The sequence below is a fragment of the Bubalus bubalis genome, chromosome 13, assembly GCF_019923935.1.
Source record: "Bubalus bubalis isolate 160015118507 breed Murrah chromosome 13, NDDB_SH_1, whole genome shotgun sequence".
Taxonomy (NCBI): domain Eukaryota; kingdom Metazoa; phylum Chordata; class Mammalia; order Artiodactyla; family Bovidae; genus Bubalus; species Bubalus bubalis.
The window spans coordinates 17,025,683-17,052,654 of record NC_059169.1 but is presented as its reverse complement, the minus strand read 5'-3'; the positions used below and the strand labels follow the sequence as shown (position 1 = coordinate 17,052,654).

General features: G+C 41.4%; 1 protein-coding gene and 1 long non-coding RNA gene across 4 annotated transcripts in view; one reads left to right on the top strand and one right to left on the bottom strand.

Moving 5' to 3' along the window:
* LOC102413663 (ATP-binding cassette sub-family C member 4) overlaps positions 1 to 2,229 on the top strand; it is a 122,335-nt gene extending 120,106 nt beyond the window's left edge. The window contains exons 31-32 of one of the 2 annotated variants that reach the window (XM_044926924.2): positions 338 to 381; positions 2,096 to 2,229. In XM_044926924.2, the coding sequence (XP_044782859.2) occupies positions 338 to 358 (21 nt within the window). In that variant the 3' untranslated portion in view covers positions 359 to 381; positions 2,096 to 2,229. Of the gene's footprint in view, positions 1 to 337; positions 640 to 2,095 lie in introns of those variants that run through there. The other variant, XM_044926923.2, reaches the window with a different exon arrangement.
* Positions 743 to 26,972, bottom strand: part of LOC112578528 — a 28,598-nt gene continuing 2,368 nt past the window's right edge. The window contains exons 2-4 of one of the 2 annotated variants that reach the window (XR_006543878.1): positions 6,074 to 6,296; positions 5,042 to 5,188; positions 743 to 871 (exon numbers count right to left, since the gene is read on the bottom strand). This is a non-coding gene — a long non-coding RNA (uncharacterized LOC112578528). Of the gene's footprint in view, positions 872 to 1,986; positions 2,509 to 5,041; positions 5,189 to 6,073; positions 6,297 to 26,972 lie in introns of those variants that run through there. The other variant, XR_003102847.2, reaches the window with a different exon arrangement.

The following is a 26,972-nucleotide window of genomic DNA, read 5'->3' as shown; positions in this document are numbered from 1 at the left end:
CTCAGGGTTCTCATTGCAGTGGCTTCTCTTGTTGCAGAGCACAGCTTCCAGGGTGCTCAGGGTTCTCATTGCAGTGGCTTCTCTTGTTGCAGAGCACAGCTTCCAGGATGCTCAGGCTTCAGTAGTTGTGGCACACACCCTCAGTAGTTGTAGTGCATGAGACCAGTTGTTTCACGGCATGCAGGATCTTCCTGGACCATGGATGAAACCTGTGTCCCTTTGCTTTGGCAAGTGAATTCTTACCACTAGACCACTGGGGAAGCCTATAAATACACTGCCTTAGAGAGGAGGACTTTAAACCTTCTAAACATGTTGTTTTTGTCTTTTTTCTCCTCAGGTGCACTTCAAAAGAAAATAGCCAGACAGACTCACAGTGACCAGGTGATTATGAAGGCTTTCAATGGACAGTCCTCAGACTTAATTTCGGAGTCAGCATTGCAATTCTACCATAAGGTCACATCTATTCTGAAGGCATTTATCCAATAGTTTTTGCACTGAATGAGCTGTATTGTATTTTCCTTATACCAGCAACAAATATTTACAGATACAAAATCTTAATGGATCCCAAGCTCTTGCAAAAGGATTTTTATTTGTATATAATACTATTTTTTTCTTATCCAAATCAGAGATGCAGGCCACCAGCAAAAGCTATCTACCAGGTTTTGTGCCTTGAGAGACTCCAGATCCAAAGCTCATTCTCTAAGATACAAATTGAAGTCATCACAGATGATTTTGGCTTCTCCCCAGATTATACACTGCTGTCCAATTATATTAGACAGGATTCTATTTACTTGAAGACTATGTGAAGTTGCCTTTTTATCTCACCACTTCTTTTAACAGGACTGGGCTCCATTATCCTACCCAAAGACCTCTGGTTAAAACAGTACAGAGAAAATGAGAAAAACAAAAAAATGTAGATTAGTTTAGGTGACATTATATGAGAGCAGGGCATCCTTTCTCCAGGGAAAAGAAAAAATACAGAAGGACAACATTATATATTTTAAAAGAGAAAGGAGAGCAATATACGTTTTGAAAATAGGAGCCCTTCTAGGTGATTTGGTAAATAAGAACATATGTATGATCAATTATCTTCTAGATTGAGGATTTTTTTTACATTTTTTTATCATGAAATATGTATAACAATTTGCCACATAACTGTTTTTAAGGATAGTTGCAGTGGCACTAATCATATTCAGTATGCTGTGTAACCATCAATGTCTGTTTAATTTCTGGTAATTATTTTAGGACTATTCAGTTTGTTATTTCTACATAGTCAATTCTGGTTCAGTTTTATTTCTCTAGGAGTGAATGTGTTTCTGTGAATGTTAAGATTGATTAGCATAAGGTTATTTGCAATATCTTATATGTTTAATTTCTGCAGCATCTATAATTGTGGTTTAATGCTTTTTAATTTTCTTTGAGTCTTTTCTTTTTATTAATAGTCTTACATGACTTTTTCCTATTTTCAAAGAATCAATTTTTTTGGCTTGCTTGAATCTCTGGGTTTGTTTGTTTCCTAGTTCATATTATTCTTTATTTCCCTCTACACTTGAGATTTTTTTCTCTAATTTCTTAAATTGGAAACATTAATTTTTAACTTACTTCTTTTTATAATTACATAGATCCTTCCCCCCCCACCCCACCCCCAAGTTCCACTTTAGCTGCAGCCTACAAGTTTTGGTACTTGGCACTGATCAGTAACCATAGTATTATGTAGTTTCTGATTTCTAATTTGATTAATTATATATTCTATCCATGAGTTATTAATAAGTGTAAAGTTCTCTAAATTTAAATGCTAATGGATTTTTTGTTAGATTGAACTCTGTATGTAACTGCTAACATTCAGCCTTTTTTTAACCTATAAAATGGTACTTTCATATATTTCAACATAATAGTTTTCTTTTATTATTAATATATAACTTTCATTTTGGTCAGACAACTTTAGATTGAGGGTTTTAAACCAAAGGTAACCACATTTACAAATCCTTGTTTCCACCATTTTATTTGGCAATTTAAAAATGTTATATATATAAACAGTAATGTTCAAATAAAAATCCTCCCCAAGTACTGGAATGTTTTTTGATACCTCGTGCAGGTTGGTTCTCTGGGTTGCAGACGTGGATGCTGATAAGTGTTGGGATGCGTATTAGGGGTGCCCCTGGCATCAACACTTGTGGAATGAAGAGGGAAGAAATGGAATAAGGATACAGAGAGAAAAAGTCAAGCTGGAATACTAGCCAGGCAACCTTACCTGACCCTGTGGGGGCTCTGGAGTGAAGACGGCCCTTCAAGGTTATCCTGACCTGTCCACTGGCCAGGGCTTTATATCTCTACCTGGACAGGACATTGCATAGAGGCTGCCTTCAGAAAAACTGGTGACTGAAGACTGCCCAGTGGCAGCACTTCCAGCAGCTGAACAGCAAGTCCTTGAAGGGAAGTGAGGACAGCACGTCTCCATGTCCCCCCACAGCATGTGTCACTGCTCCAGAGATAGGTGATAAGGATGTGCTGTGGGGGAAACTCTTGGTAACTTACAGTTAAGTCAAAATGAGGAAGTAATTCTCCTTAATGCTCTCTGGTCTAAAAAAGCCAAGGTCCATGTACGGGAGATATCCACAGGGTCAGCTCAGTTGTAGCCACCTTAAGGTCAATCCTCATCCTAGGTAACTCGTATTTCTGTTATACTCTAGCCACCTCTCATTTATTAAGCTGAACCACTTGGTTAGTGTTCTGTTTTTGCCATCTTGAGATAATTTTTAAACAAGGGGCCCTCCTTTTTCCATTTTGCACCTGGTCCCGTAATTTACATAGCCTGCCCTGACTGGAGTCTGCAGGTCTTAAAACCATGGGCTTCTAGAGACTTGGAACTGTACCCTATTCACTTTTTAATTACATCTTCCAGCACAGTCACTGTCACATAGTGAGTGCACAATAAATGTTTGCTGTATGACTGTTGACTAAGAGCAAACCTTCCTTCTTAACTTTATAATTTTGACATTCTAAGAGCTAGTCTGGGATAACAGAAAGCCCTGGTTTTAGAGCCAGTCACACAGGCCTGAATGCCAGTTCTTTGCCACTCAATAACAGTGTGGGTGCCCAAAGAATGTACTTTCAGAAGTGGGACAGTTGAGAGTGAAAGGAAAGCAATAAATAGACCTGACCTTGGATGGTCAATAAACTGGCACCATCCTTGATGAAATGGGTTCTGGTAAATGGTAAAGAATCTGCCTGCACTGCAGGAGACCCGGGTTCCATCCCTGGGTTGGGAAGATGCCTTAGAGAAGGGCATGGCAACCCACTCCCGTATTCTTGCCTGGAGAATTCCATCGACAGAGGAACCTGAAGGGCTACAGTCCATGGAGTTACAAAGAGTTGCATATGACGGAGTAACACTTTCACTTTTTCACCCTATAGCCATGTAACCTTAGGTACATGCTTAGGTAAATATCTTAAATTCTGAATCTCAGCTTCTTCATCTGGAAAATGAATATAGTTCCTGCCTTTGAACATTTGCTTTGGTTGGGATGATGGACAAAAAAGTATCTAAGAAAAGAAAGGATAGAATCATTGACCTTGGTGATTAATTACCAGGAGAGGACAGAAGGATGTGTATAGATGAAGGAGGTTTGTAGACTGTAGAAGATGTATTTGAGGAGGTCCTCATCTGTTGGCCTAACCCAAACTGTTCTGTCTTCACATGTGGTTAAAAATGACACAAGCACAGAGGCAGGAACACAAGATCTGGAGTCAGCCTTCCAGGGACAGATACTGGCTCCACTGGCCACTGACTGGGTTTGGATACAAGTTCTGCTACCTGTTAATCGTGGACTCTCAAGGTTGCCCAGTGTGCCTCAATTTCTTTGAAAAGTAGAAGGCTGGTCTGTTTCTCAGAAAAGGAAAGTGTTAGTCGCTCAGTCGTGTTTGACTCTGTGACGCCACAGACTGTAACCTGCCAGGCTCCTCTGTCCATGATATTCTCCAGGCAAGAATACTGGAGTGAGTAGCCATTCCCCTCTCCAGGGGGTTTGAACCTGGGTCTCCTGCATTGCAGGCAGATTCTTTACCATCTAAGCCCCCAGAGGGCTGTTGCAAAGATTAAATATGACAGCAACAGTCACAATATAGTCTGTGGGCTAGTACCAGTCCATAAGCTGTTTGTAACTATGTTAAAAATAAGTATAGGAATTTCAAAAAAGTTAGACAATCACAGCTATTCCCTATTTAAAAAAGATCCACACTCAGGATGGGTGGGATCCTGAACAGGCCAGAGACCAGTGTGAGTATCACACTTACAGGGGGGGTACACATGGTGGAGCTGCTCATTAGCCGTGAGCAGCCGTGGGCAGCACAGTGGGATCATTGGTTAGTTTGCGTGGGCTAAACATTTTAATAAAACTGATTCTTAACCCCAGACAACTGGGAAGCACTGCTTAGAACAATATTGGATATGTGATTAGCTCTCAACACATCCCTTTTATTAATAGTAATCTTTAAACCATACAGGCTTTCCACTATACATTAGAAATAGCATAAAAAATAAATTCCTTCTCAAGAGATTTTTTTTCCCCTTAAGTCTAACCACAGTACTGTGCATATGCTTACATCTATTCTATTCTCGAATCAACAGCATGGTCTTTATATTGAAGAAGGTACCTGAAAACACATTAGGTCACTTTAGAAGCTCTTCAGAAAACACAAGGTTTTCTGTATAAGCTGCTGATTTTCCTTTAAAAACTGAAGGACTAGGGATTGATGAGCTTTTGATTTTTAAATCTAATGTTCTAAGGAAATTTACCTCATTTTTTTCAAACGTTATAACAGCAGTGTATGCTTTTAAAATCTGAGAGAAATGTATGCTTATTTGAATTTGAATTAAAAAAAATATTAATAGAAGGAATACCATATCCCAAGCCCTGTGAAGCCTCCATACTATATTCCACACCCATCTAATTTACCCTGGGAGTCAGATTGGGGTTGTATGTTTTTTCAAGAACCATGATCAAGGTTTAGATACACTAATAATATTTTATAGTACGCTTACCTTGTATGGTTTTGATGAAATTCATTCTTCTCAATCAGTAACCATGCTCATAAAACTAGCCAACTCACAATTATCCATTCCAATAAATGGAAGCTTTGGGTACTCCAAACCAGTGTTTGATCCAAAAGCTAATCATACTTAATTTTACTTAAAAAAATGAAAAACATTTTTAAAATTAAATTTTGCAGATTATGTAGACAGAAATTATATCACATTTGAAATGGTATAAAGAACAATCAGCAAAGGACTGAGGATTTTAAAACTTCATATAACACAAATTTTTTAAATCTATGAGTTTATACTGATTCTAATTAAATATAAAATAGGAAGGGCAAGCTCCTTCCTGCAGTAGAATGCCAACTAACAAATGGAGAAAAATTGAAAAAAAGCATAGTCATAATTGTCACGAGTAACTCACAAAATTCAATATTGGCTGATAAATGGATATCAAGTGAGTATTTGGAAGGTGGGGGAGATGGAATTTTGCATAGACTAAAAGTATCTTTCCAGATTAATTAGTTCATAAGGGAGGAATTGTATGTTTAAAGGGGAAAAACCTGGCAGGCAGAATCCTAACCAAGTGACCAGAATTAACTTGACCAGTAATGGATCGACTGGCACCCTTGCCTCTTGATGTATGAGATAGTGACTATCATTTCTATGGTATTCTTTCCCTTGCTTCCAAAAGAAGAAGAAGAAAAAAAAGCATAGCCTAAATTAAATTTACAGACAACACGTTTGAAGACATTGTATAAAAAAGCTGGCCTGTACTCTTTAAAAATATCAATGACAAAGGTGAAGACAAGTTTTAGTTTTGTATCATTTACAAAGCTCCCTGCAAGCTACAGGGCTCTGGTCTAGTTTGGGGTGAAAACACAGAAATATGCACAGCCTCTTTAGGGAGCATGTGGAGGTCAAGGTGCTTTCTGCTAACAAAATTACAAAATTAACAAAATTCTTTCACAGAGGCAGCCTACAGCCTTAGGTGATTTCTTTTGATGGATATAAAAATAATACCAAATACAGACTCACCTGTGAGCCATTCAGTCCACTGTTGTTAGAGGGAGGGGCCCCTGTGGGATCCCCTGTGTTTTGAGTGGAGGTTCCGCCAATAGCGGAGCTGCAGTGAGGAGTGGGTGCCTGGGGCCTCCAGGGGCAGTGGGAATACAAACCACTGCTCATCAGAAGCGCTGTAGACTCCTCCAAAGTATGCGTTCTGGTATAAGTTCATTTTCTCCAAAAGACTTATCTTTTCCTGTAATATATAGATATTTCTACCTGGAGTTGTGCCAGTCAGGTTTATTCTGGTAGGCCTTTTCTTAATATGAAAATAGACCAACACTTTTTCCTTAATTTTCTTAAAGACTGGTTTAACGGCTCTGACTCTGCACAGATGGGCTTTGTAAGAAAGTATGGCTGCTGCTTTGATACTACCTGTATGTGTAGTAATGAAGCCAACACACAAGGACACACAGGAGAAGGTTAATGATTCCAGAATTCCTTTCCTCCAAGTAGGAAACCATTTTCAGAAAGTTCATCTTGACAATTGGAGATAATGCTGAGAAACAGGGATGTCTGATTTCACTTAACATCTCTGGTCACTTTAAAGTTCTACTGAAATTTGCAGATTTCCTTTACTAAATATTTACATTTTTTTCTTCCTTGTTGTTTTATAGAAAATACAATGAAAATTATAAGGGGATATTGTGTTCTCCAAGTCACAAGGATTATAACACACAATAGTTCCCTCATAGCTCAGTCAGTAAAGAATCTGCCTGCAATGCAGGAGACCCGGGTTTGATTCCTGGGTCAGGAAGATCTCCTGGGGAAGGACATGGCAACCCACTCCAGTATTCTTGCCTGGAGATTCCCATGGACAGAGAAACTCGTCAGGCTACAGTCCATGGGCTCGCAAAAGTTGGACACAACTTAGCGACTAAATTACTACCACTACTGTTTTTCCTTCCCTGTTTTATAGCAAATAAAGTGAAAATAATAAGGGCATATTGTGTTCTCCAGATCATAAGGATTATAACAGACAATACTTACTGCTGTCAAGGGTCCAGTAAATTAAGCTCTTTCAAACATGCTGTCCACCCCACTCTACCCTGGAAGAGGGGCTTCCCAGGCCCAGGACTACTCATGCCTGAGGAGTTGCCTGGTGCTGTTGCCCAAGGGAGGATGGACTCAGGCAACAGGCCCATACAGGCTGTTGAAGTGAGTTGGGACCATTGGGGCAGGTCATTCTGGGATCCTGGGTACCCTGAGTGTCTACATCAGTGCTTCTGGATCTTTAAGGTGCCAGTAATCCCCAGGGGGATCTTGTGAGGCTGCAGACTCTTATTAACACACTATGGTCAGAGGGCAGGCCTGGGAGCCTGCATTTTTCACCTTCATCCAGAGAATACTGATGCTGCTTGGCCACACTCAGCCAAGTGAGCGCCTGGAGGAGAGGGCTCTGGACAGGTGTGTCTGCTTGGCTCTCAGAGGCTTCATCCCATGTGTACTGGAGGGCTAAAGGACTAGATTGGGGTCCTCTAAAGTGTGAGGCTTAGGGCAAGAGGCCTCTTTCCCTGGTTTAAAGGCAGTCTGGTCCCTTCTTTCCCCACGTCCCGATGCATCCATGGGCTCTGTTCCCACACTGCGGGCTCTGGTCCTCCCATACCAGCTCTGCCACCACAGCCCTTTGATCTCCCACTCACTCTTCCCAAGTCAAGTTTCTCTTGGCTCCTTTTTCTGTAGTGGTTCGTACTCCTCCCTGCCCCCAACCCCCCCCCCACCATTTTTACTTCATGAAATAAAAATGTTTCAAAAATATTGACAATTGATACTGATGAAATCATGTTTTGTTCTGTTGGTGTGTAAACAGGCAGTAACAACAACCAGAGATACAGCATATCCACTATGCTCATGAACAGAACATATTCTGCTCACCCATTACCTCAAATCAGGATTTCCAAACATAACATTCACCAGACTAGAGGAAACTGAATTTTTGTCCCATATTTCTATTTGCAGAAGGTTACAAAATCTGATGGAATCAAATAGGCTGCTGAAACTAACCCTTGCATTTTGCATTACAAACAGGGAAACACTTCCTTACTATGATGAAGTATTCAGTGTTCCAGTATTTGCACTGGTTTGGGATTCTCTTCTTCCCAAGGCTGTTTCTCACTATTGATCTGAATTATTTGAACAGGTGGCTTTACACCTCCTGTGCTAATGAGACTTTTGTCTGCTTTGAGGCTGCACAGGCAGGCATTTAAGGCAGATATGTTTCTTTCTTGGTAAACCATTCATACTTGTTCTGATAACCAGCTGCAAGCCACTCCAGAAGGGTCTTCCCAGAAGTGGACTCACATTTAGCAAGGCAGAGGTCCTGAGGACAGTGAACAGGCAGGACCTCTTTTCTCTCACATGCTACAAGCAGACCTGGGGCTGTGTCTTATGTCTGCACCCTCAGTTCCCTGGTCACAAAAAAAGAATGAAGTGTGTGTGGAATATGGAAGGCCAGCTTGTATATAGTTTAAAGGGATCAGGTCCTGAAATAAACCCAAGCACTACTCATGGTCAGTTAATCTAGGACAAAGAATAGGCAAGAATATACAATAGGAAAAAGGCAGTCTCTTCAATAAGTGGTACTGGGAAAACTGGATAGCTACATGTGAAAGAATAAAATGACAAATTATCTAATACCATATGCAAAAATAAACTAAAAATGGATTAAAATCTCAATGTAAGACCTTAATAAAACTCCTAGTGGAAAACATAGGCAGTACACACTGGGATAAATCTCAGCAATATTTTTTGGATCTATCTCCTAGAGTAAAGGAAACAAATTCAAAAATAAACAAATGGGAACCTAATTAAACTTAAAAGCTTTTGCTCAGCACAGAAGACAAAATGAAAATGCAACCTAAATACTGGTAGAAAATATTTGCAAATGATGCAATGACCAACAAGGGGTTAATTTCCAAAATATACAAACAGTTCATATAACTCAGTATCAAAAACAAAACAAAAAAAAAGCAAAAACAACCAAATCAAAAAATGGGTAGAAGACATAGACATTTCTCCAAATAAGCCATACATTGACCAACATGCACACAAAAAGATGCTCTATACTGCTATTAGAGAAGTAAAAATCAAAACCACAATGAGGTTTGGTCAGAATGGCCATCATCATAAAAGCACAAATAACAAATGATGGAGAGGGTGTGGAGCTACACTGTTGGTGGAAATGCAGATTGGTACAGCCAGTATGGAAAACAGTATGCAGGTTTCTTAAAAAACTAAAAATAGAGTTACCATGTGATACAGCTATAACCACTCCTGGGTTATCCAGAAAAGACAGAAACTTTCATTCAAAAAGATACATGCACCCCAATGTTCATAGAAACACTATTTACAATAGACAAGACATGAAAACAACCTAAATATCCATCAACAGATGAATGGATAAAGATGTGGTGCATATATATATATAGAGAGAATGGATTACTCAGTCATTTAAAACAAAAAAAAAATGGGACTCCCCTGGTGGTCCAGTAGTTAAGAATCCACCTACCAATGCAGGGGATGCAGATTCAATTCCTGGTCAGAGAACTAAAATCCCACATGCCACGGAGCAACTAAGCCTAAATGCTACAACTACTAAGCCCGCAAACCACAACTGTGACCCAGCACATCCAAAAATAAATATTTTTTAAAAAGAATGAGGGCTTCCCTGGTGGCTCAGTGGTGGAGAATATGTCTGCCAGTGCAGGAGATACAGGTTTGATCTCTGATCTGAAAAGATCCCACATCCCACATGTGCAGCAACTAAGCTGGTGCATCTCAACCATGGAGCCCGCTCTCTAGAGCCCACAAGCTACAACTGCTTACTAAAGGCCACATGCCCTAGAGCATGTGCTCCACAAGCGACATCACCGCAATGAGCCCAAGAACTGCAACTAGAGGAGCCCCCTCTCACCACAGCTAGAGAAAAACCCACACAGCAACAAAGACCCAGCACAGCCAAAAATAAATATATTAAAAAAGGAATGAAACAATGCTACTTGCAGCAAGATGGATGGAGCTAGGGATCATACTAAGTGAAGGAAGTCAGGAACAGAAAGATAAATATCATACGATGTCACTTATATGTGGAATCTAAAATATGATACAGGTGAGCTTATTTACAAAACAGAAACAGACTCAGACATAGAATAGAAACTTATGCTTATCAAAGAGGAAAGGAGGGAGAGCTGTATTAGGAGTCTGGGATTAACAGATACACACTATTATATATAACAATTAGATAAACAGCAAGGACCTACTGAATAGCACAGGGAACTGTACTCAAGATCTTGTAACAGCCTATAATAGAAAATAATCTGAAAAAATGTTTATGTGTGTGTAATTGAATCACTTTGCTGTATACCTGAAACTAACCCAATATTGTAAATCAACCATATTTCAGTATTTTAAAAACAAGATACTAAAATTCTTCTTCCAAAAAAAATAAATAAAGGGATCAGATCCTGCCAACAAAAGTGCCTGTGATGACACCTAGGGAGCTCACCTGGCCACCACTCCTCACCTGCGCTCTGTAGGTGGGATCACAAGCTGTCTTCCCTGTTACCCACAGTCACTTGGGACAGCCATGCCTGTATGTGTGTTTGTGTGTGCACATGGACACACACACAATTACAGGTAATATTCCAAGATTCTGGGTGCTGCAAGGAAGCAACAGTGCCTAGCACTCCACTTCTATCAATGTCCCTGTACCTACCATGACCCCTCAGTCCCCTGTCATCTCTATGGGAGGCAGAGGAAAGCTGGCAGCTAGTGCATGGACATGAGATTTCCATCCAGTGGACAAAGACCACAAAGAAGTGTTGGAAGGCAATCCCTGGAGCACATGCTCACCTAGTTTTTCCTGTAAATGAAAACAAATGGGATGTCGAGAAAATATGTGATGCTCTTTTTCAAAGTTATGTAGGAGATGGATTCATAAAAAATGTAATTTTAAGTTTAAAATATTGCTAAAAGCAGGATAGCTCTCAAAAGGCTTTTGGTCAATCAACAGAGCACAGCCACACAACTGTAATTGTACTGTAGGAGGCCGTAGTTTCCTCCCAACTTCCACCCACCCCACCCCCAGTGAGTGGCAGCCACTAGTAGGGTCTCAGATTGGCCAAAGTCACTGCTTCATAAACCTGGTTACACATTAGAATCACCTGGGAAGTCTCTCTGATGCCCAGACACACCTACAGCCACAAGACTGGGATCTCTGGAGGGAGAGGTGGTTCTGACGGGTAGTAGGTGTTGAGAGCCCCTGGTCCCTCAGAGGACTCATCCTCTGGCCACAGTGATTATCTCAGAGAGGAGCAGTGGCTAAGGCCTAAACCAATCAGCATATGATTAGATGAGTGGCAGGGTGATCATATGGAAAATCAAGAATAAAAGCAGAACCACTCTGAAATGCAGTCTGTAAGAAACAGTAAGACATTCTGAACCCAGAAAAACAGAGTGCACTTTATGGAAGATGGTAGTGATGAGGCTAGAATACAGGTTCAGAAGTATATTATTAACAGTTCTAACTAGCACTACATATGAATTGATCTGACAGGGGAAAACAATTTTTATGCCTAAAATGTACATGATTAGAGTTTTAGGAAGTTAATTTTGGTGTCACTATGGAGAAGGGCCCTAAATGGAGATAGAGGTGGACCAGCTACTGATTAGGAGGTGGGTGTAGTGGGCTAGGGAAAAAATTTTGTAGGGCTGGGGAGTCCCAAGACATTCTAGAAACTGAGAGAACTTCCATGTCACTTGGACAAAAGTGGTCTTGGGATACAAGTCTTCTTCTCCACAGTGGCTGAGGATGTATCATAAGAAGGAAAGATAGAAGGATAAAAGGGAAGTATCCAAACTTTTTTTAAAATCACAGAACCATGAAAAAGTGTAACCCATTAAACAACAAAAGAATCCATTATGTTTACTGTTCCATAAACATGAGAGAAGGGAAATATCTTGCTTAATAAAATGCAAAGAAATTTAGAAGGAACAATAGAGGCAGAAAATTTTCCACTGAAGAAAAATCTAGTGGGTGAAACTTTGATGTGGAGCACAATATTTATGGAGAAGGGCACGGCAACCCACTCCAGTGTTCTCACTTGGAGAATCCCATGGACAGAGGAGCCTGGCGGGCTGCAGTCCATAGGGTCACAAAGAGTCAGACATGACTGAAGTGACAGCATGTATAATAGTTATATAATATCAAATCATCTCTCTGCAAATTATTAACTATAAAAGGAAAAAAAGCAACTGTACAGAGGATCCTCCCCCAAACCTATTCAAATCCACTATGCATTATTAAATGATATTAATATGCAGAGACAGCCCAAAGATTAGCACCATCTTACTGATTTTGCAGGGTAAGGAAATTTCCAAGGCCAGATAGTCACCACCCTTGAAAGTGGTGATAACCATCCTCTTATTTATTGCATGATTCCCAGCATAATATGGTTACAGAGGAGATGCTCAAGAATTATATGTTGAATAAGTAAATGCCTATGAATTATTAAAGAAGCAGTAAGAGAGGCTGACCTTCAGATTTTGCTAACTCTAGTAGACAGGTACCCCTAAAGAACCCCAGTCCAGGAGTCAAAAGACTGGTTTCTAGTCCCAGCAGTAGTACTGGTGACCCAGTACCTCAACTGTCTGCCCCCATCTCCTTTTCCACTTCAGTTCAGCATTTCCAAGACCATTAATATATCTAGGTCTGAATCTCCTTCCAAAACAAAAGTTATCAGTGAGCATCACCATTAAACAGGTTTGAAACAAGTTAGCCCATTATCCTACAGTCATTCCCTACAGAAAACACTCAGGGAATTAGCACTGGGACCTACCCTGAAAGGCCCTTTTTAAAATTCTTCTAGCACAGGAAAGGATTCCCATCATCACTAATCATTAAGGAAATACAAATCAAAACCACAAGGAGGTATCACCTCATATGTATTAGGAGGGATACTATAGGGGGAAAAAAGAGAAAAGAAGGTTTGATAAGGATGTGGACAAACAGGAACCCTTACACACTGATGGTAGGGGATGTAAAACAGTGCGTGACAAAACACTGCATGATTCCACTTGCACGAAGGTACCGAGAGCAGTCAGATTCAGAGAGAAACAAGGTGGCCCTGTGAAGAATATACAAAGGAGAAAAGACACTCTCTTTAACAAGTGGTGCTGGGAAAACTGGTCAACCACTTGTAAAAGAATGAAACTAGAACACTTTCTAACACCATACACAAAAATAAACTCAAAATGGATTAAATATCTAAATGTAAGACCAGAAACTATAAAACTCCTAGAGGAAAACATAGGCAAAACACTGACATAAATCACAGCAGGATCCTCTATGACTCACCTCCCAGAGTAATGGAAATAAAAGCAAAAATAAACAAATGGGACCTAATTAAACTTAAAAGCTTTTGCACAATGAAGGAAACTATAAGCAAGGTGAAAAGAAAGCCCTCAGAATGGGAGAAAATAATAGCAAACAAAATAACTGACAAAGAATTAATCTCAAAAATATACAAGCAGCTCCTGCAGCTCAATTCCAGAAAAATAAATGACCCAATCAAAAATGGGCCAAAGAACTAAACAGACATTTCTCCAAAGAAGACATACAGATGGCTAACAAACACATGAAAAGATGCTCAACATCACTCATCATCAGAGAAATGCAAATCAAAACCACAATGAGGTACCATCTCACGCAGGTCAGAATGGCTGCTATCAAAAAGTCTACAAACAATAAATGCTGGCGAGGGTGTGGAGAAAAAGGAACCCTCTTACACTGTTGGGGGGAGTGCAAACTAGTACAGCCACTATGGAGAACAGTGTGGAGATTCCTTAAAAAGCTGGAAATAGAACTGCCATAAGACCCTGCAATCCCACTCCTGGGCATACACACCAAGGAAACCAGAATTGAGAGAGACACATGTACCCCAATGTTCATTGCAGCACTGTTTACAATAGCCAGGACATGGAAGCAACCTAGATGTCCATCAGCAGACGAATAGATAAGAAAGCTGTGGTACATATACACAATGGAATATTACTCAGCTATTAAAAAGAATGCATTTGAATCAGTTCTAATGAGGTGGATGAAAGTGGAGCCTATTATACAGAGTGAAGTAAGTCAGAAAGAAAAACACCAATACAGTATATTAATGCATATATATGGAATTTAGAAAGATGGTAACAATGATCCTATATGTGAGACAGCAAAAGAGACACAGATGTAAAGAACAGACTGTTGGACTCCATGGGAAAAGGCGAGGGTGGGATAATTTGAGAGAATAGCATTGAACCATGTATATTATCATATGTGAAACAGATCGCCAGTCCAGGTTCGATGCATGAGGCAGGGTACTCAGGGCTGGTGCCCTGGGATGACCCTGAGAGATAAGATGGGGTGGGATGGTCAGGATGGGGAACACAAGTACAACCATGGCTGATTCATGTAAATGTAAGGCAAAAATATTGTAAAATAATTAGCCTCCAATTAAAAAAAAAATCAAAGTGGCCCTGTGGTTGTCAGGGGCTGGGGGGAAGGGGACAGGGGAGAAGGAGAGTGGGGAGTTAGTGTTTGATAACACACTTATACAGGATGAGGGCCTCCCTGGTCCCCAGCTGGTAAAGAATCCATGTTCAAAGCGGAGAGACCCTGGTTCGATTCCTGGGTCAGGAAAATTCCCTGGAGGAGGGATAGGCTACCTACTCCAGTATTTATGGGCTTCCCTTGTGGCTCAGATGGTAAACAATCCACCTGCAATGCAGGATATCTGGGTTTGATCCCTGGGTGGGGAAGATTCCCCTGGAGGAAGGTATGGCAATACACTCCAGTATTCTTGCCTGGAGAATCCCCAGGGACAGAGAAGCCTGGCGGGCTATAGTCTATGTGGTCACAGAGAGTCAGGCATCACTGAGTGACTAAGCACAGCACGGTGTATCAAAAATGACAAAACACTGCATGATTCCACTTACATGAAGGTACTGAGAGCAGTCAGGTTCAGAGAGAAACAAGGTGGCCCTGTGATTGTCAGGGGCTGGGGGGAAGGGGAGTTGGGAGTTAATCTTTGACAGCACACTAATACAGGATGAGATGAGTTCTGGAAATTGGTTGCACAATAATGTGAATGTACTTAAAAACACTGAACCAGATGGTTAAAAATAGTTCAGACGGTAAATTTTCTATTGTATGCATTTTACTACTATTTTTTTAATTAAATGAGAAAAAAATTCCACTCAACGTACCTCAGGTGGAACTCTTCCTGTGTAGAATCTAGACTTTGTCACTTTCTGATTTGTTACAACCTTGGACTAGCCACAAAACCTCTGGGTATGGGCCTCTGGTGAATGGGAGTAACACCTCCGAAGGCTGCTGAGGGGCCAACTGAGAGGATCTGTGTTGCTCTAAAGAGGTCCCGCCAGACAAAGAGCAGCCATCACCACAGCTGAGTTCCTGAGTTACCCCTTATGAGCCCCAATAGAAAGCCTCTGCTAACTTTGATGGATGAGGTTGCTAACTTTGATAGCAGCACCCAACAGGAAGAAGAAAGACTCCTCTTCTTTTCTGGCAAGGACTCAGCCAATGAAAGCTATGGAGTCTGTATACTATAGCCCTCCCAACTTCCTTTTCCCCTCCATAATAAAGTTCTCTGTCCCTAGCACTTAGAAGAACTGCAGATGGCTCACCATGATTACAGGTATCGAGTTGCAATTCCTTGATGATCCCGACTAAACCTATTTTGAGAAACATCTGACCATCTATTTGTTCTACAAAAGGTATACAAAGGAAGGGTATTAACAAGTGTTGGGATCAGAAAGGCAAATTATCTGCTTGACACATTTGAACACACACTAGTTGATACCTCTCAAGCGGATTCAGTGAGTTTTCAGCAGAATCACCTCCCTAAACCATCTCAGCACTCAGCCAGTTCACAACCCCCTCATGTCTTCAGCTTCTCTGACAAAAGTCTCTGGAGAGACTGACTTGACACCAGAGACAGTTTCCACATCCACACTCCCTCTGCAAGGGGACAGTTCACTGACTGAGACGTGGTCAGCGTCAGGAGATTGAGGATGTAACCACTCCCTGATGGGCCAAGTGCATCTGGTCCACAACCCTGCCCCACCGTCATCTCTGGGGACAGGTCCTGCACTCACCCCCAAACTGCTAGCCTCTGGGATGAGGGGGGAAAGAAATTTAGAGCTCACCCCAAAGGCTGCAGTGCAGGGCAGCAGGGACATCTCCAGGGAGAGTCTCAGCAGACTAGACAGTCTAGTCCCCAGCTAGACATGGTTCATAAACTAGGCCACTGATTTTGAATAATGGGGAAGAGGGAGAATTATTCAATAAACTATGATGGGAAAATGGGCTGCTTTGGAAAAATGGGGCCTATCTTATAACAAAGTGGCACTGTGTGGGGCTGGAGTGGCCGTAAGGAGATACCGGATGTCCCCACATTTGGGGTATTTGGAGATATCCTAAATTTGGAAAACTCAGCAGTGGCCACAGGACTGGAAAAGGTCAGTTTTCATCCCTATCCCAAAGAAAGGCAATACCAAAGAATGTTCAAACTACCACACAATTGCACTCATCTCACAAGCTAGCAAAGTAACACTCAAAATTCTCCAATGCAGGCTTCAACAGCACATGAACAGTGAAATTCCAGATGTTTAAGCTGGTTTTAGAAAAGGCAGAGGAACCAGAGATCAAATTGCCAACATCTGTTGGATCATCGAAAAAGCAAGAGAGTTCCCAAAAAAACTATTTCTGCTTTATTGGCTATGCCAAAGCCTTTGACTGTGTAGATCACAACAAATTGTGAAAAATTCTTAGATGGGAATACCAGACCACCTGACCTGTCTCCTGAGAAATCTGTATGCAGGACAAGAAGCAACAGTTAGATAACTGAAATTATATCAAAATAACTGAAATTATATCAAATTGATAACTGAAATTATATCAAAAACTAAAAGAAATTCTAGCTGGACATGGAACAACAGACTGGTTCCAAATCAGGAAAGGAGTGCATCAAGGCTGTATATTGTCATCCCGCTTATTTAACTTATATGCAGAGTACATCATGAGAAATGCTGAGCTGGATGAAGAACAAGCTGGAATCTAGATTGCTGGGAGAAATATCAATAACCTCAGATATGCAGATGACACCACCCTTATGGCAGAAAGTGAAGAACTAAAGAGCCTGTTGATGAAAGTGAAAGAGGAGAGTGAAGAAGTTGGTTAAAATTCAACATTTAGAAAACTAAGATCATGGCATCTGGTCCCATCACTTCATGGCAAATAGATGGGGAAAGAATAGAAACAGTGACAGACTTTATTTTGAGGGGCTCCAAAATCACTGCAGATGGTAACTGCAGCCATGAAATTAAAAGATGCTTACTTGGAAGAAAAGTTATGACCAACCTAGACAGCATATTAAAAAGCAGAGACATTACTTTGCCAATAAAGGTCTGTCTAGTCAAAGCTATGGTTTTTTCCAGTAGTCATGTATGGATATGAGTTGGACTATAAAGAAAGCTGAGCACCAAAGAATTGATGCTTTTGAACTGTGGTATTGGAGAAGACTCTTGTGAGTCCCTTGGATTACCAGGAGATCCAACCAGTCCATCCTAAAGGAAATCAGTCCTGAATACTCATTGGAAGGACTGATGTTGAAGCTGAAACTCCAATGCTTTGGCCACCTGATGCAAAGAGCTGACTCACTGGAAAAGACTGTGATGCTGGGAAAGATTGAAGGCGGGAGGAGAAGGGGATGACAGAAGATGAGATGGTTGGACAGCATTAACGACTCAGTGGACATGAGTTTGAGTAAACTCAGGAGTTGGTGACGGACAGGGAGGCCTGGCATGCTGCAGTCCATGGGGTTGCAAAGAGTCGGACACAACTGAGAAACTGAACTGATAACTGAAATTATATCAAAAACTAAAAGAAATTCTAGCTGCCTTTATTGTTATACATGAAACAAGAATTAAAATGCTTACAGAAATTTAGATGATGCTTGAATTTTAAAGGGCTTCCCTCATACCTCAGGTGGTAACAAATCTGCCTGCAATGCAAGATATCCCGATTCGATTTCTGGGTTGGGAAGATCCCCTGGAGAAGGGATAGGCTACCCACTCCGGTATTCTTGGACCTCCTTGGTGGCTCAGCTGGTAAAGAATCTGCTTGCAACATGGGAGACATTGGTTCAATCCCTGGGTTGGGAAGATCCTCTGGAGAAGGGAAAGGCTACCCAATCCAATATTCTGGGCTGGAGAATTCCATGGACTGTATAGGCCATGGGGTCACAAAGTGTCAGATGTGACTGAGCAACTTTCACTTTCACTTGGATTTTAAAAAGACATTTTATAAAAGCAACAGGAGATACAAAAAGAAAAGCTCAATATAATTAATGACATATAACTCAAAACCACTAAACTAGTATTGTGCATCAAACCTGGGATGACCCAGAGGGGATGGCACAGGGAGGGAAGAGGGAGGAGGGTTCAGGATGGGGAACACGTGTATACTTGTGGCGGATACATGCTGATATTTGGCAAAACCAATACAATATTGTAAAGTTAAAAATAAAGTAAAATAAAAAAAATGACAAATGGTCAATAGACAAAAATTTTCATCACTAGAAATGAAATAAATTCAAATGAAAACTCTGATATTATTTTTAACCTTAGACCCAGAAAAAATAAAATCCAGGTACTCAAAGATAGCAATGAAATAAGCATATAAGAGCTATCAAGAGGACAAATTATTCCAAACCTGATGGAAAACAATTCAGCTTTTCAGCAATTATTCTACTTCTGGGAATACAGAAAAAAGAAAGATGCACCAAAATATATGCTCATGGTCATGGGTATACATCACATCATATTAACTACAAACTGTGTTAAATAAATGGAGAAGGCAATGGCACCCCACTCCAGTACTCTTACCCGGAAAATCCCATGGAGGAGGCAGCCTGGTAGGCGGCAGTCCACAGGGCGCGAAGAGTTGGACACGACGGAGCGACTTCACTTTCCCTTTTCACTTTCATGCATTGCAGAAGGAAACGGCAACCCACTCCAGTGTTCTTGCCGAGAATCCCAGGGGCGGCGGAGCCTGGTGGGCTGCCGTCTACGGGGTCGCACCGAGTCGGACACGACTGAAGCGACTTAGCAGCAGCAGCAGTGAGTCTTTCACTTGCATTTAATACTGCTGCTGCTAAGTCGCTTCAGTCGTGTCCGACTCGGTGCGACCCCGTAGACGGCAGCCCACCAGGCTCCGCCGCCCCTGGGATTCTCGGCAAGAACACTGGAGTGGGTTGCCGTTTCCTTCTGCAATGCATGAAAGTGAAAAGGGAAAGTGAAGTCGCTCCGTCGTGTCCAACTCTTAGTGTCCCCGTGGACTGTAGCCCACCAGGCTCCCCCGTCCATGGGATTTTCCAGGTAAGAGTAATGGAGTGGGGTGCCATTGCCTTCTCTGAAAGACTCAAAGACTCACTACTTAAAATTAAATACCACGTGTTGAATATTATTTAATGCTATGAATAAATGTTCAGTCACTAAGCCGTGTCCGACTCTTTGGGACCCCATAGACTGTAGCACACCATGCTCCTCTATCCATGGGGTTCCCCAGGCAAGAATTCTGGAGTGGGTTTCCATTTCCTTCTCCAATGAATAAATGTTAACCTTAGAAACTAAGGAGGAACCAGGATTCAAAGCTATTTAGTCATAGAGAAAAGTGTGCATGTGCAGGTGTGCACAGATTTCTAGGGAAAGACAAAACAACCAAAATACCAGCCAGTGTGGATAACAGAAATAAATCCTTATTCCCTTCTTCTTCTTCTATAGTTTTAAATTACTTAAAGAAATACAAAAATTTATATTCTTTTCTAAAATTCATAGCAATTACCAGTAACCTTAATGTTCAACCTCTCTTAGACCCTAAGTCCATCCTGTACTGTGAAAATACTAAAACCCCAGCAAGGTCATTTGTATAAAAGTTGGTAAGCTTATTATAGGCATCATTTACAAGTTTAAAAACAGTAAGGAACCAAGCAAATACCCAATGAGAAGATGAAAACTCAGTTCTTTTCTACAAGGTGGGTCTTGTCTCTGGGTGGCACTTCCTGGCTGGACTCATTTCAGCTTTCATGGGGCAGCAAGTAGGGGACACAAGGAAATCATGAAGCTACCTTAGACTTTACATACAGGATGGCAATCGTGGTCAACAACTAACCCCTTTTTAAAAATTAGCACTAAAGTAGCAATGCCAATGGGAGGAGCGGCTTAAAGCAGAAGCCAGCCTCAATCTTCCATCAGAATCACCTGGAGCTTGTTTATCTCCATTCCCCCCCCCACCCCGAGTTTCTAACTGTCCAGAATTGGTCTAGAAAGAGCACGAGGGTGGGGGGAGGATTTGCATTTCTAACAAGTTCCCAGGTAATAAGGATGCTGCAGGTCTGAGAGCCAGACTCTGAGAACAGCCGCCCTAAAGCTTGATTATAGAATGTTTCATGTACATCATCTTCAACAGCAAGAATATTTTAAGAACTTCCCTTGAGAGACTCCTGCCAACAAGACCAAAGGTGTATCTGGAATTGCCTTCTCCTTGCATTTAAGAACAAGTATCAGAAAGATCCTCTGGAGGAGGGCTTGGCAACACACTCCAGTATTCTTGCCTGGAGAATTCCATGGACAGAGGAACCTGGTGGGCTACAGTCCAGAGGGTCCCACAGAGTCAGACATGACTGAATCAACTTAGCATGTATGCATGCATCCCAAGAGAAGCAGCTCAGTACTGCATACAGGACAACACAGGCTCAGGAGTCAGACTCCTAATTTGGGATGACACTGTTTCACCACTAGCTGTATGGTGGTAGGCAACATATTCAACCTGTTTCAGTGCCTTCCCATGTAAAATATGAGGTAATAGCTGCTTTAGCTCCAGCAGGAAAACTGGAAGTAGGTGTCCACCAAAATTAATGAGAAACCCTCCCCTTCCCATTTCCACGCACACACACATTTTGAAAATCCACAACAGAAGGTGCTTGAAGAGTTCCTTGCCCTGCCTAAAGTTAAGGAGATATTTCAGGCTTCATTATTGTTTACAGTAACTACATTCATACTCCTCTTTTTAGGTCCCTCTTTCCTTAAGGACCACCAAAAGGCCAAGAGATTTTACTACACATTGAATATACCACCATCAAGAAAAGCATAGGGGCTTCCCTGGTGGCTCAGTGGTAAAGAATCTACCTGCCAATGCAGGAGACAGAGGTTCCATCCCTGATCTGGGAAGATCCCACATGCTTCAGAGCAACTGAACCTGTGTGTCAGAACTATTGAGCGTGTGCTCTAGAGTCTGGTATCACCCTAGAGCCTGTGCTTGACAACAAGAGAAGCCACCAGAGTGAGACTCCTGCATGCTACAACTAGAGACTCCTGCATGCCACATGGCAATTAAGATCCAGAAGAACCAAAAATGAATAAATAAAAAAATCAAAAGACATGAGGCTTAGAAAAATAACAAAACCAGCATAGGAGCTTCCATTCCCTGGAAAACCCATAAGCCTTTCCATAAAAATTAAAAAAAAAAAGGAAATATCAGAATTTGTGGGAAAGATGAATGGGTTAGGGTTCAGAAATAAAAGATCTAATAATCACCCAAGTGTAATTAAAACCCAAAGATTTGGGCCCACCTAGTTAGTAGTCCCAGATATCAGGTAGAAAACTCTGGTTAAGAGCTTTACCTCTCTGAGCCATTTTTCATCTCCATTTCCTCCCAGCTCAGGGACCCTTCAGTGGTTTCAGGACCAAAGGACTCCTAGGCAAGACCCCCTGCATCAAGACCATGCACTTCTTCTCTGAAGGCTAAAGATCCTCATAATATTCCATAGGTTTTCAAAATTGAAAAAGACACATGTACCCCCAGTGTTCATTGTAGCACTATGTACAATAGCTACAACATGGAAGAAACATAGATGTCCAATAGATGAATGGATAGAGAAGTTGTGATACATATACACAATGGAATATTACTCAGCCATAAAAAAGAACACATGAGTCACTTCTAAGAAGTGGATGAACCTAGAACCAGTTATACAGAGTGAAGTAAGTCAGAAAAAGAAAGATAAATTTTGTATACTACAGCATACATAAAGCACACAGGAGGACCTAGAGGAGCTACTCCACGTTCAAGGTCAGGAGGGGCGGTGGTGAGGAGATACCACTCGTCCAAGGTAAGGAGCAGCGGCTGTGCTTTGCTGGAGCAGCCGTGAAGAGATACCCCACGTCCAAGGTAAGAGAAACCCAATTAAGATGGTAGGTGTTGCAAGAGGGCATCAGAGGGCAGACACACTGAAACCATAATCACAGAAAACTAGTCAATCTGATCACATGGACCACAGCCTTGTCTAACTCAATGAAACTAAGCAATGCCCTGTGGGGCCACCCAAGACGGGTGGGCCATGGTGGAGAGGTCTGACAGAATGTGGTCCACTGCAGAAGGGGATGGCAAACCACTTCAGTATTCTTGCCTTGAGAACCCCATGAACAGTATGAAAAGGCAGAATGATAGGATACTGAAAGAGGAACTCCACAGGTCAGTAGGTGCCCAATATGCTACTAGAGATCAGTGGAGAACTAACTCCAGAAAGAATGAAGGGATGGAGCCAAAGCAAACACAATACCCAGTTGTGGATGTGACTGGTGATAGAAGCAAGGTCCAATGCTGTAAAGAGCAATATTGCATAGGAACCTGGAATTTTAGGTCCATAAATCAAGGCAAATTGGAAGTGGTCAAACAGGAGATGGCAAGAGTGAATGTCAACATTCTAGGAATCAGTGAACTCAAATGGACTGGAATGCGTGAATTTAACTCAGATGACCATTATATCTACTCCTGCCGGCAGGAATCCCTTAGAAGAAATGGAGTAGCCATCATGGTCAACAAAAGAGTTCGAAATGCAGTACTTGGATGCAATCTGAAAAACGACAGAATGATCTCTGTTCATTTCCAAGGCAAACCATTCAATATCACAGTAATCCAAGTCTATGCCCCAACCAGTAACACTGAAGAAGCTGAAGTTGAGGGTTCTATGAAGACCTACAAGACATAACTACAAGAACTAACACCCAAAAAAGATGTCCTTTTCATTATAGGGGACTGGAATGCAAAAGTAGGAAGTCAAGAAACACCTGGAGTAACAGGCAAATTTGGAATATGCAATGAAGCAGGGCAAAGGCTAATAGAGTTTTGCCAAGAGAATGCACAGGTCATAGCAAACACCCTCTTCCAACAACACAAGAGAAGATTCTACACATGGACATCACCAGATGGTCAACACCAAAATCAGATTGATTATATTCTTTGCAGCCAAAGATGGAAAAGCTCTATACAGTCAGCAAAAACAAGACCAGGAGCTGACTGTGGCTCAGATCATGAGCTCCTCACTGACAAATTCAGATTTAAATTGAAGAAAGTAGGGAAAACCTCTAGACCATTCAGGTATGACCTATATAAAATCCCTTATGATTATACAGTGGAAGTCAGAAATAGATTTAAGGGACTAAATCTGATAGAGTGCCTGATGATACTATGGACGGAGGTTCCTGATATTGTACAGGACACAGGGATCAAGACCATCCCCATGGAAAAGAAATGTAAAAAAGCAAAATGGCTGTCTGGGGAGGTCTTACAAACAGCTGTGAAAAGAAGAGAAGTGAAAAGCAAAGGAATAAAGGAAAGATATAAGCATCTGAATGCAGAGTTCCCAAGAATAGCAAGAAGAGATAAGAAAGCCTTCCTCAGCGATCAACGCAAAGAAATAGAGGAAAACAACAGAATGGGAAAGACTAGAGATCTCTTCAAGAAAATCAGAGATACCAAGGGAACATTTCATGCAAAGATGGGCTCAATAAAGGACAGAAATGGTATGGACCTAACAGAAGCAGAAGATATTAAGAAGGGGTGGCAAGAATACACAGAAGAACTGTGCAAAAAAGATCTTCATGACCCAGATAATCACGATGGTGTGATCACTCACCTAGAGCCAGACATCCTGGAATATGAAGTCAAGTGGGCCTTAAAAAGCATCACTACGAACAAAGCTAGGGGAGGTGATGGAATTCCAGTTAAGCTATTTCAAATCCTGAAAGATGATGCTGTGAAAGTGCCTCACTCAATATGCCAGCAAATTTGGAAAATTCAGCAGTGGCCACAGGACTGGAAAAGTTCAGTTTTCATTCCAGTCCCAAAGAAAGGCAATGCCAAACAATGCTCAAACTATCACACAATTGCACTCATCTCACATGCTAGTAAAGTAATGCTCAAAATTCTCCAAGCCAGGCTTCAACAATACGTGAACCGTGAACTTCCTGATGTTCAAACCGGTTTTAGAAAAGACAGAGGAATCAGAGATCAAATTGCCAACATCCTTTGGATCACTGAAAAAGCAAGCGAATTCCAGAAAAACATCTATTTTTGCTTTATTGACTATGCCAAAGCCTTTGACTGTGTGGATCACAATAAACTGTGGAAAATTCTTAAAGAGATGGAAATACCAAACCACCTGATCTGCCTCTTGAGAAATCTGTATGCAGGTCAGGAAGCAACAGTTAGAACTGGACATGGAACAACAGACTGGTTCCAAATAGGAAAAGGAGTACGTCAAGGCCGTATATTGTCACCCTGCTTATTTAACTTATATGCAGAGTACATCATGAGAAACGCTGGACTGGAAGAAACACAAGCTGGAATCAAGAGTGCTGGGAGAAATCTCAATAACCTCAGATATGCAGATGACACCACCCTTATGGCAGAAAGTGAAGAGGAACTAAAAAGCCTCTTGATGAAAGTGAAAGAGGAGAGTGAAAAAGTTGGCTTAAAGCTCAACATTCAGAAAGCAAAGATCATGGCATCCAGTGCCATCACTTCATGGGAAATAGATGGGGAAACAGTGGAAACAGTGTCAGACTTTATTTTCGGGGGCTCCAAAATCACTGCAGATGTTGACTTCAGCCATGAAATTAAGACGCTTACTCCTTGGAAGGAAAGTTATGTCCAACCTTGATAATATATTGAAAAGAAGAGACATTACTTTGCTAACAAAGGTCCATCTAGTCAAGGCTACGGTTTTTCCAATGGTCATGTATGGATGTGTGAGAGTTGGACTGTGAAGAAATCTGAGCACCAAAAGAATTGATGCTTTTGAACTGTGGTGTTGGAGAAGACTCTTGAGAGTCCCTTGGACTGCAAGGAGATTCGACCAGTGCATTCTAAAGGAGATCAGCCCTGGGATTTCTTTGGAAAAGGAATGATGCTAAAGCTGAAACTCCAGTACTTTGGCCACCTCATGTGAAGAGTTGATTCATTGGAAAAGACTCTGATGCTGGGAGGGATTGGGGGCAGGAGGTGAAGGGGATAACAGAGGATGAGATAGCTGGATGGCATCACTGACTCGATGGATGTGAGTCTGAGTGAACTCTGGGAGTTGGTGATGGACAGGGAGGCCTGGCGTGCTGCAATTCATGGGGTCGCAAAGAGTTGGACATGACTGAGCAACTGAACTGAATTGAAAGTTTACATATGGAATCTAGAAAGATAGCACTGAAGAGTTTATTTGCAGGGCAGCAATGGAGAAACAGACATAGAGAACAGACTTACAGACATGGAGAGAGGGGAGGAGAGGCTGAAATGTATCGAGAGAGTAACATGGAAACTTACATTACCATAAGTAAAATAGATAGCCAATGGGAATTTGCTGTATGTCTCAGGGAACTCAAACAGGGACTCTGTATAAATCTAGAGGGGTGGGATTGGGAGAGAGGTTCAAGAGAGAGGAGATATATGTCTAACTATGGCTGATTCATGTTGAGGTTTGACAGAAAACAAAATTCTGTAATGCAATTATCTTCAATTAAAAAATAAATAAAATTAAAAAAAAAGATTCCAGAGGTTTCAAGGACCCCATCCCCAAGGTGGTCCTCTAGAGTGGAAGCAGAATATTCACAATAAGAAACTGTTAGTTGCTCAGTCATGTCTGACTCTTTGTGACCCCATGAACTATAGCCTGCCAGGCTCCTCTGTCCATGAATTTTCCAGGCAAGAATACTGAAGTGGGTTCCATTTCATTCTCTGGGGATCTTCCTGACCCAGGGATCAAGCCCAGGTCTTCTACACTGCAAGAAGTTTCTTTACCATCTGAGCCACCAAGAAAGGAAAGGGGCTTGCCAAATACACACCCTACTCCAGGCTGTGTGTCCAAGGCAGAAGCAAAACATGTTCAAGAATAGTGTCCTCGTTCATTATATAAAAAAATCATCCTTTTTATACACATGAAGTTTGTCACAACTGGGTATCAGGATACACAGTGAGAAAGTCACAGAGAGAGTGGGAGGGAGACCTGGTCATAGACTCGGGTCAGAAGGAGCTCCATGCAGTTGCAATGTAGCTGTCACTTAGGAATATGGGAAAAGGTAGGGATGTTACTGGAAGACTACAAAGGTGCAGGACACTAATTAGATAAAGGAAGCTGTTCATAAGCTGCTTGCTTAGGAAAAAAAGGAGGGGTACTTTAGTTCAGAACTGAGGAGTATAATTATTCTATAAACCCTGATGGGAAAGGGGGCAGTTTGGGGGAAAAAAAAAAACCGAGCCTATCTTATACTGAATACTAAATGAAATTCTAGCTGCCTTTGTTGTTAGAAAAAGAAGGGTAAAAGAATAAAACACTTACTGAATTTTAGATGATGCTGGGATCTTAAAAAAGATATTACAAAAGCAACAGGAGAAAAAGAGGCTCAATATAATTAATGATATATAATGTAAAACCTCAACTAAATTACAATACAAATGAAAATCTGGCAAAGTATTATA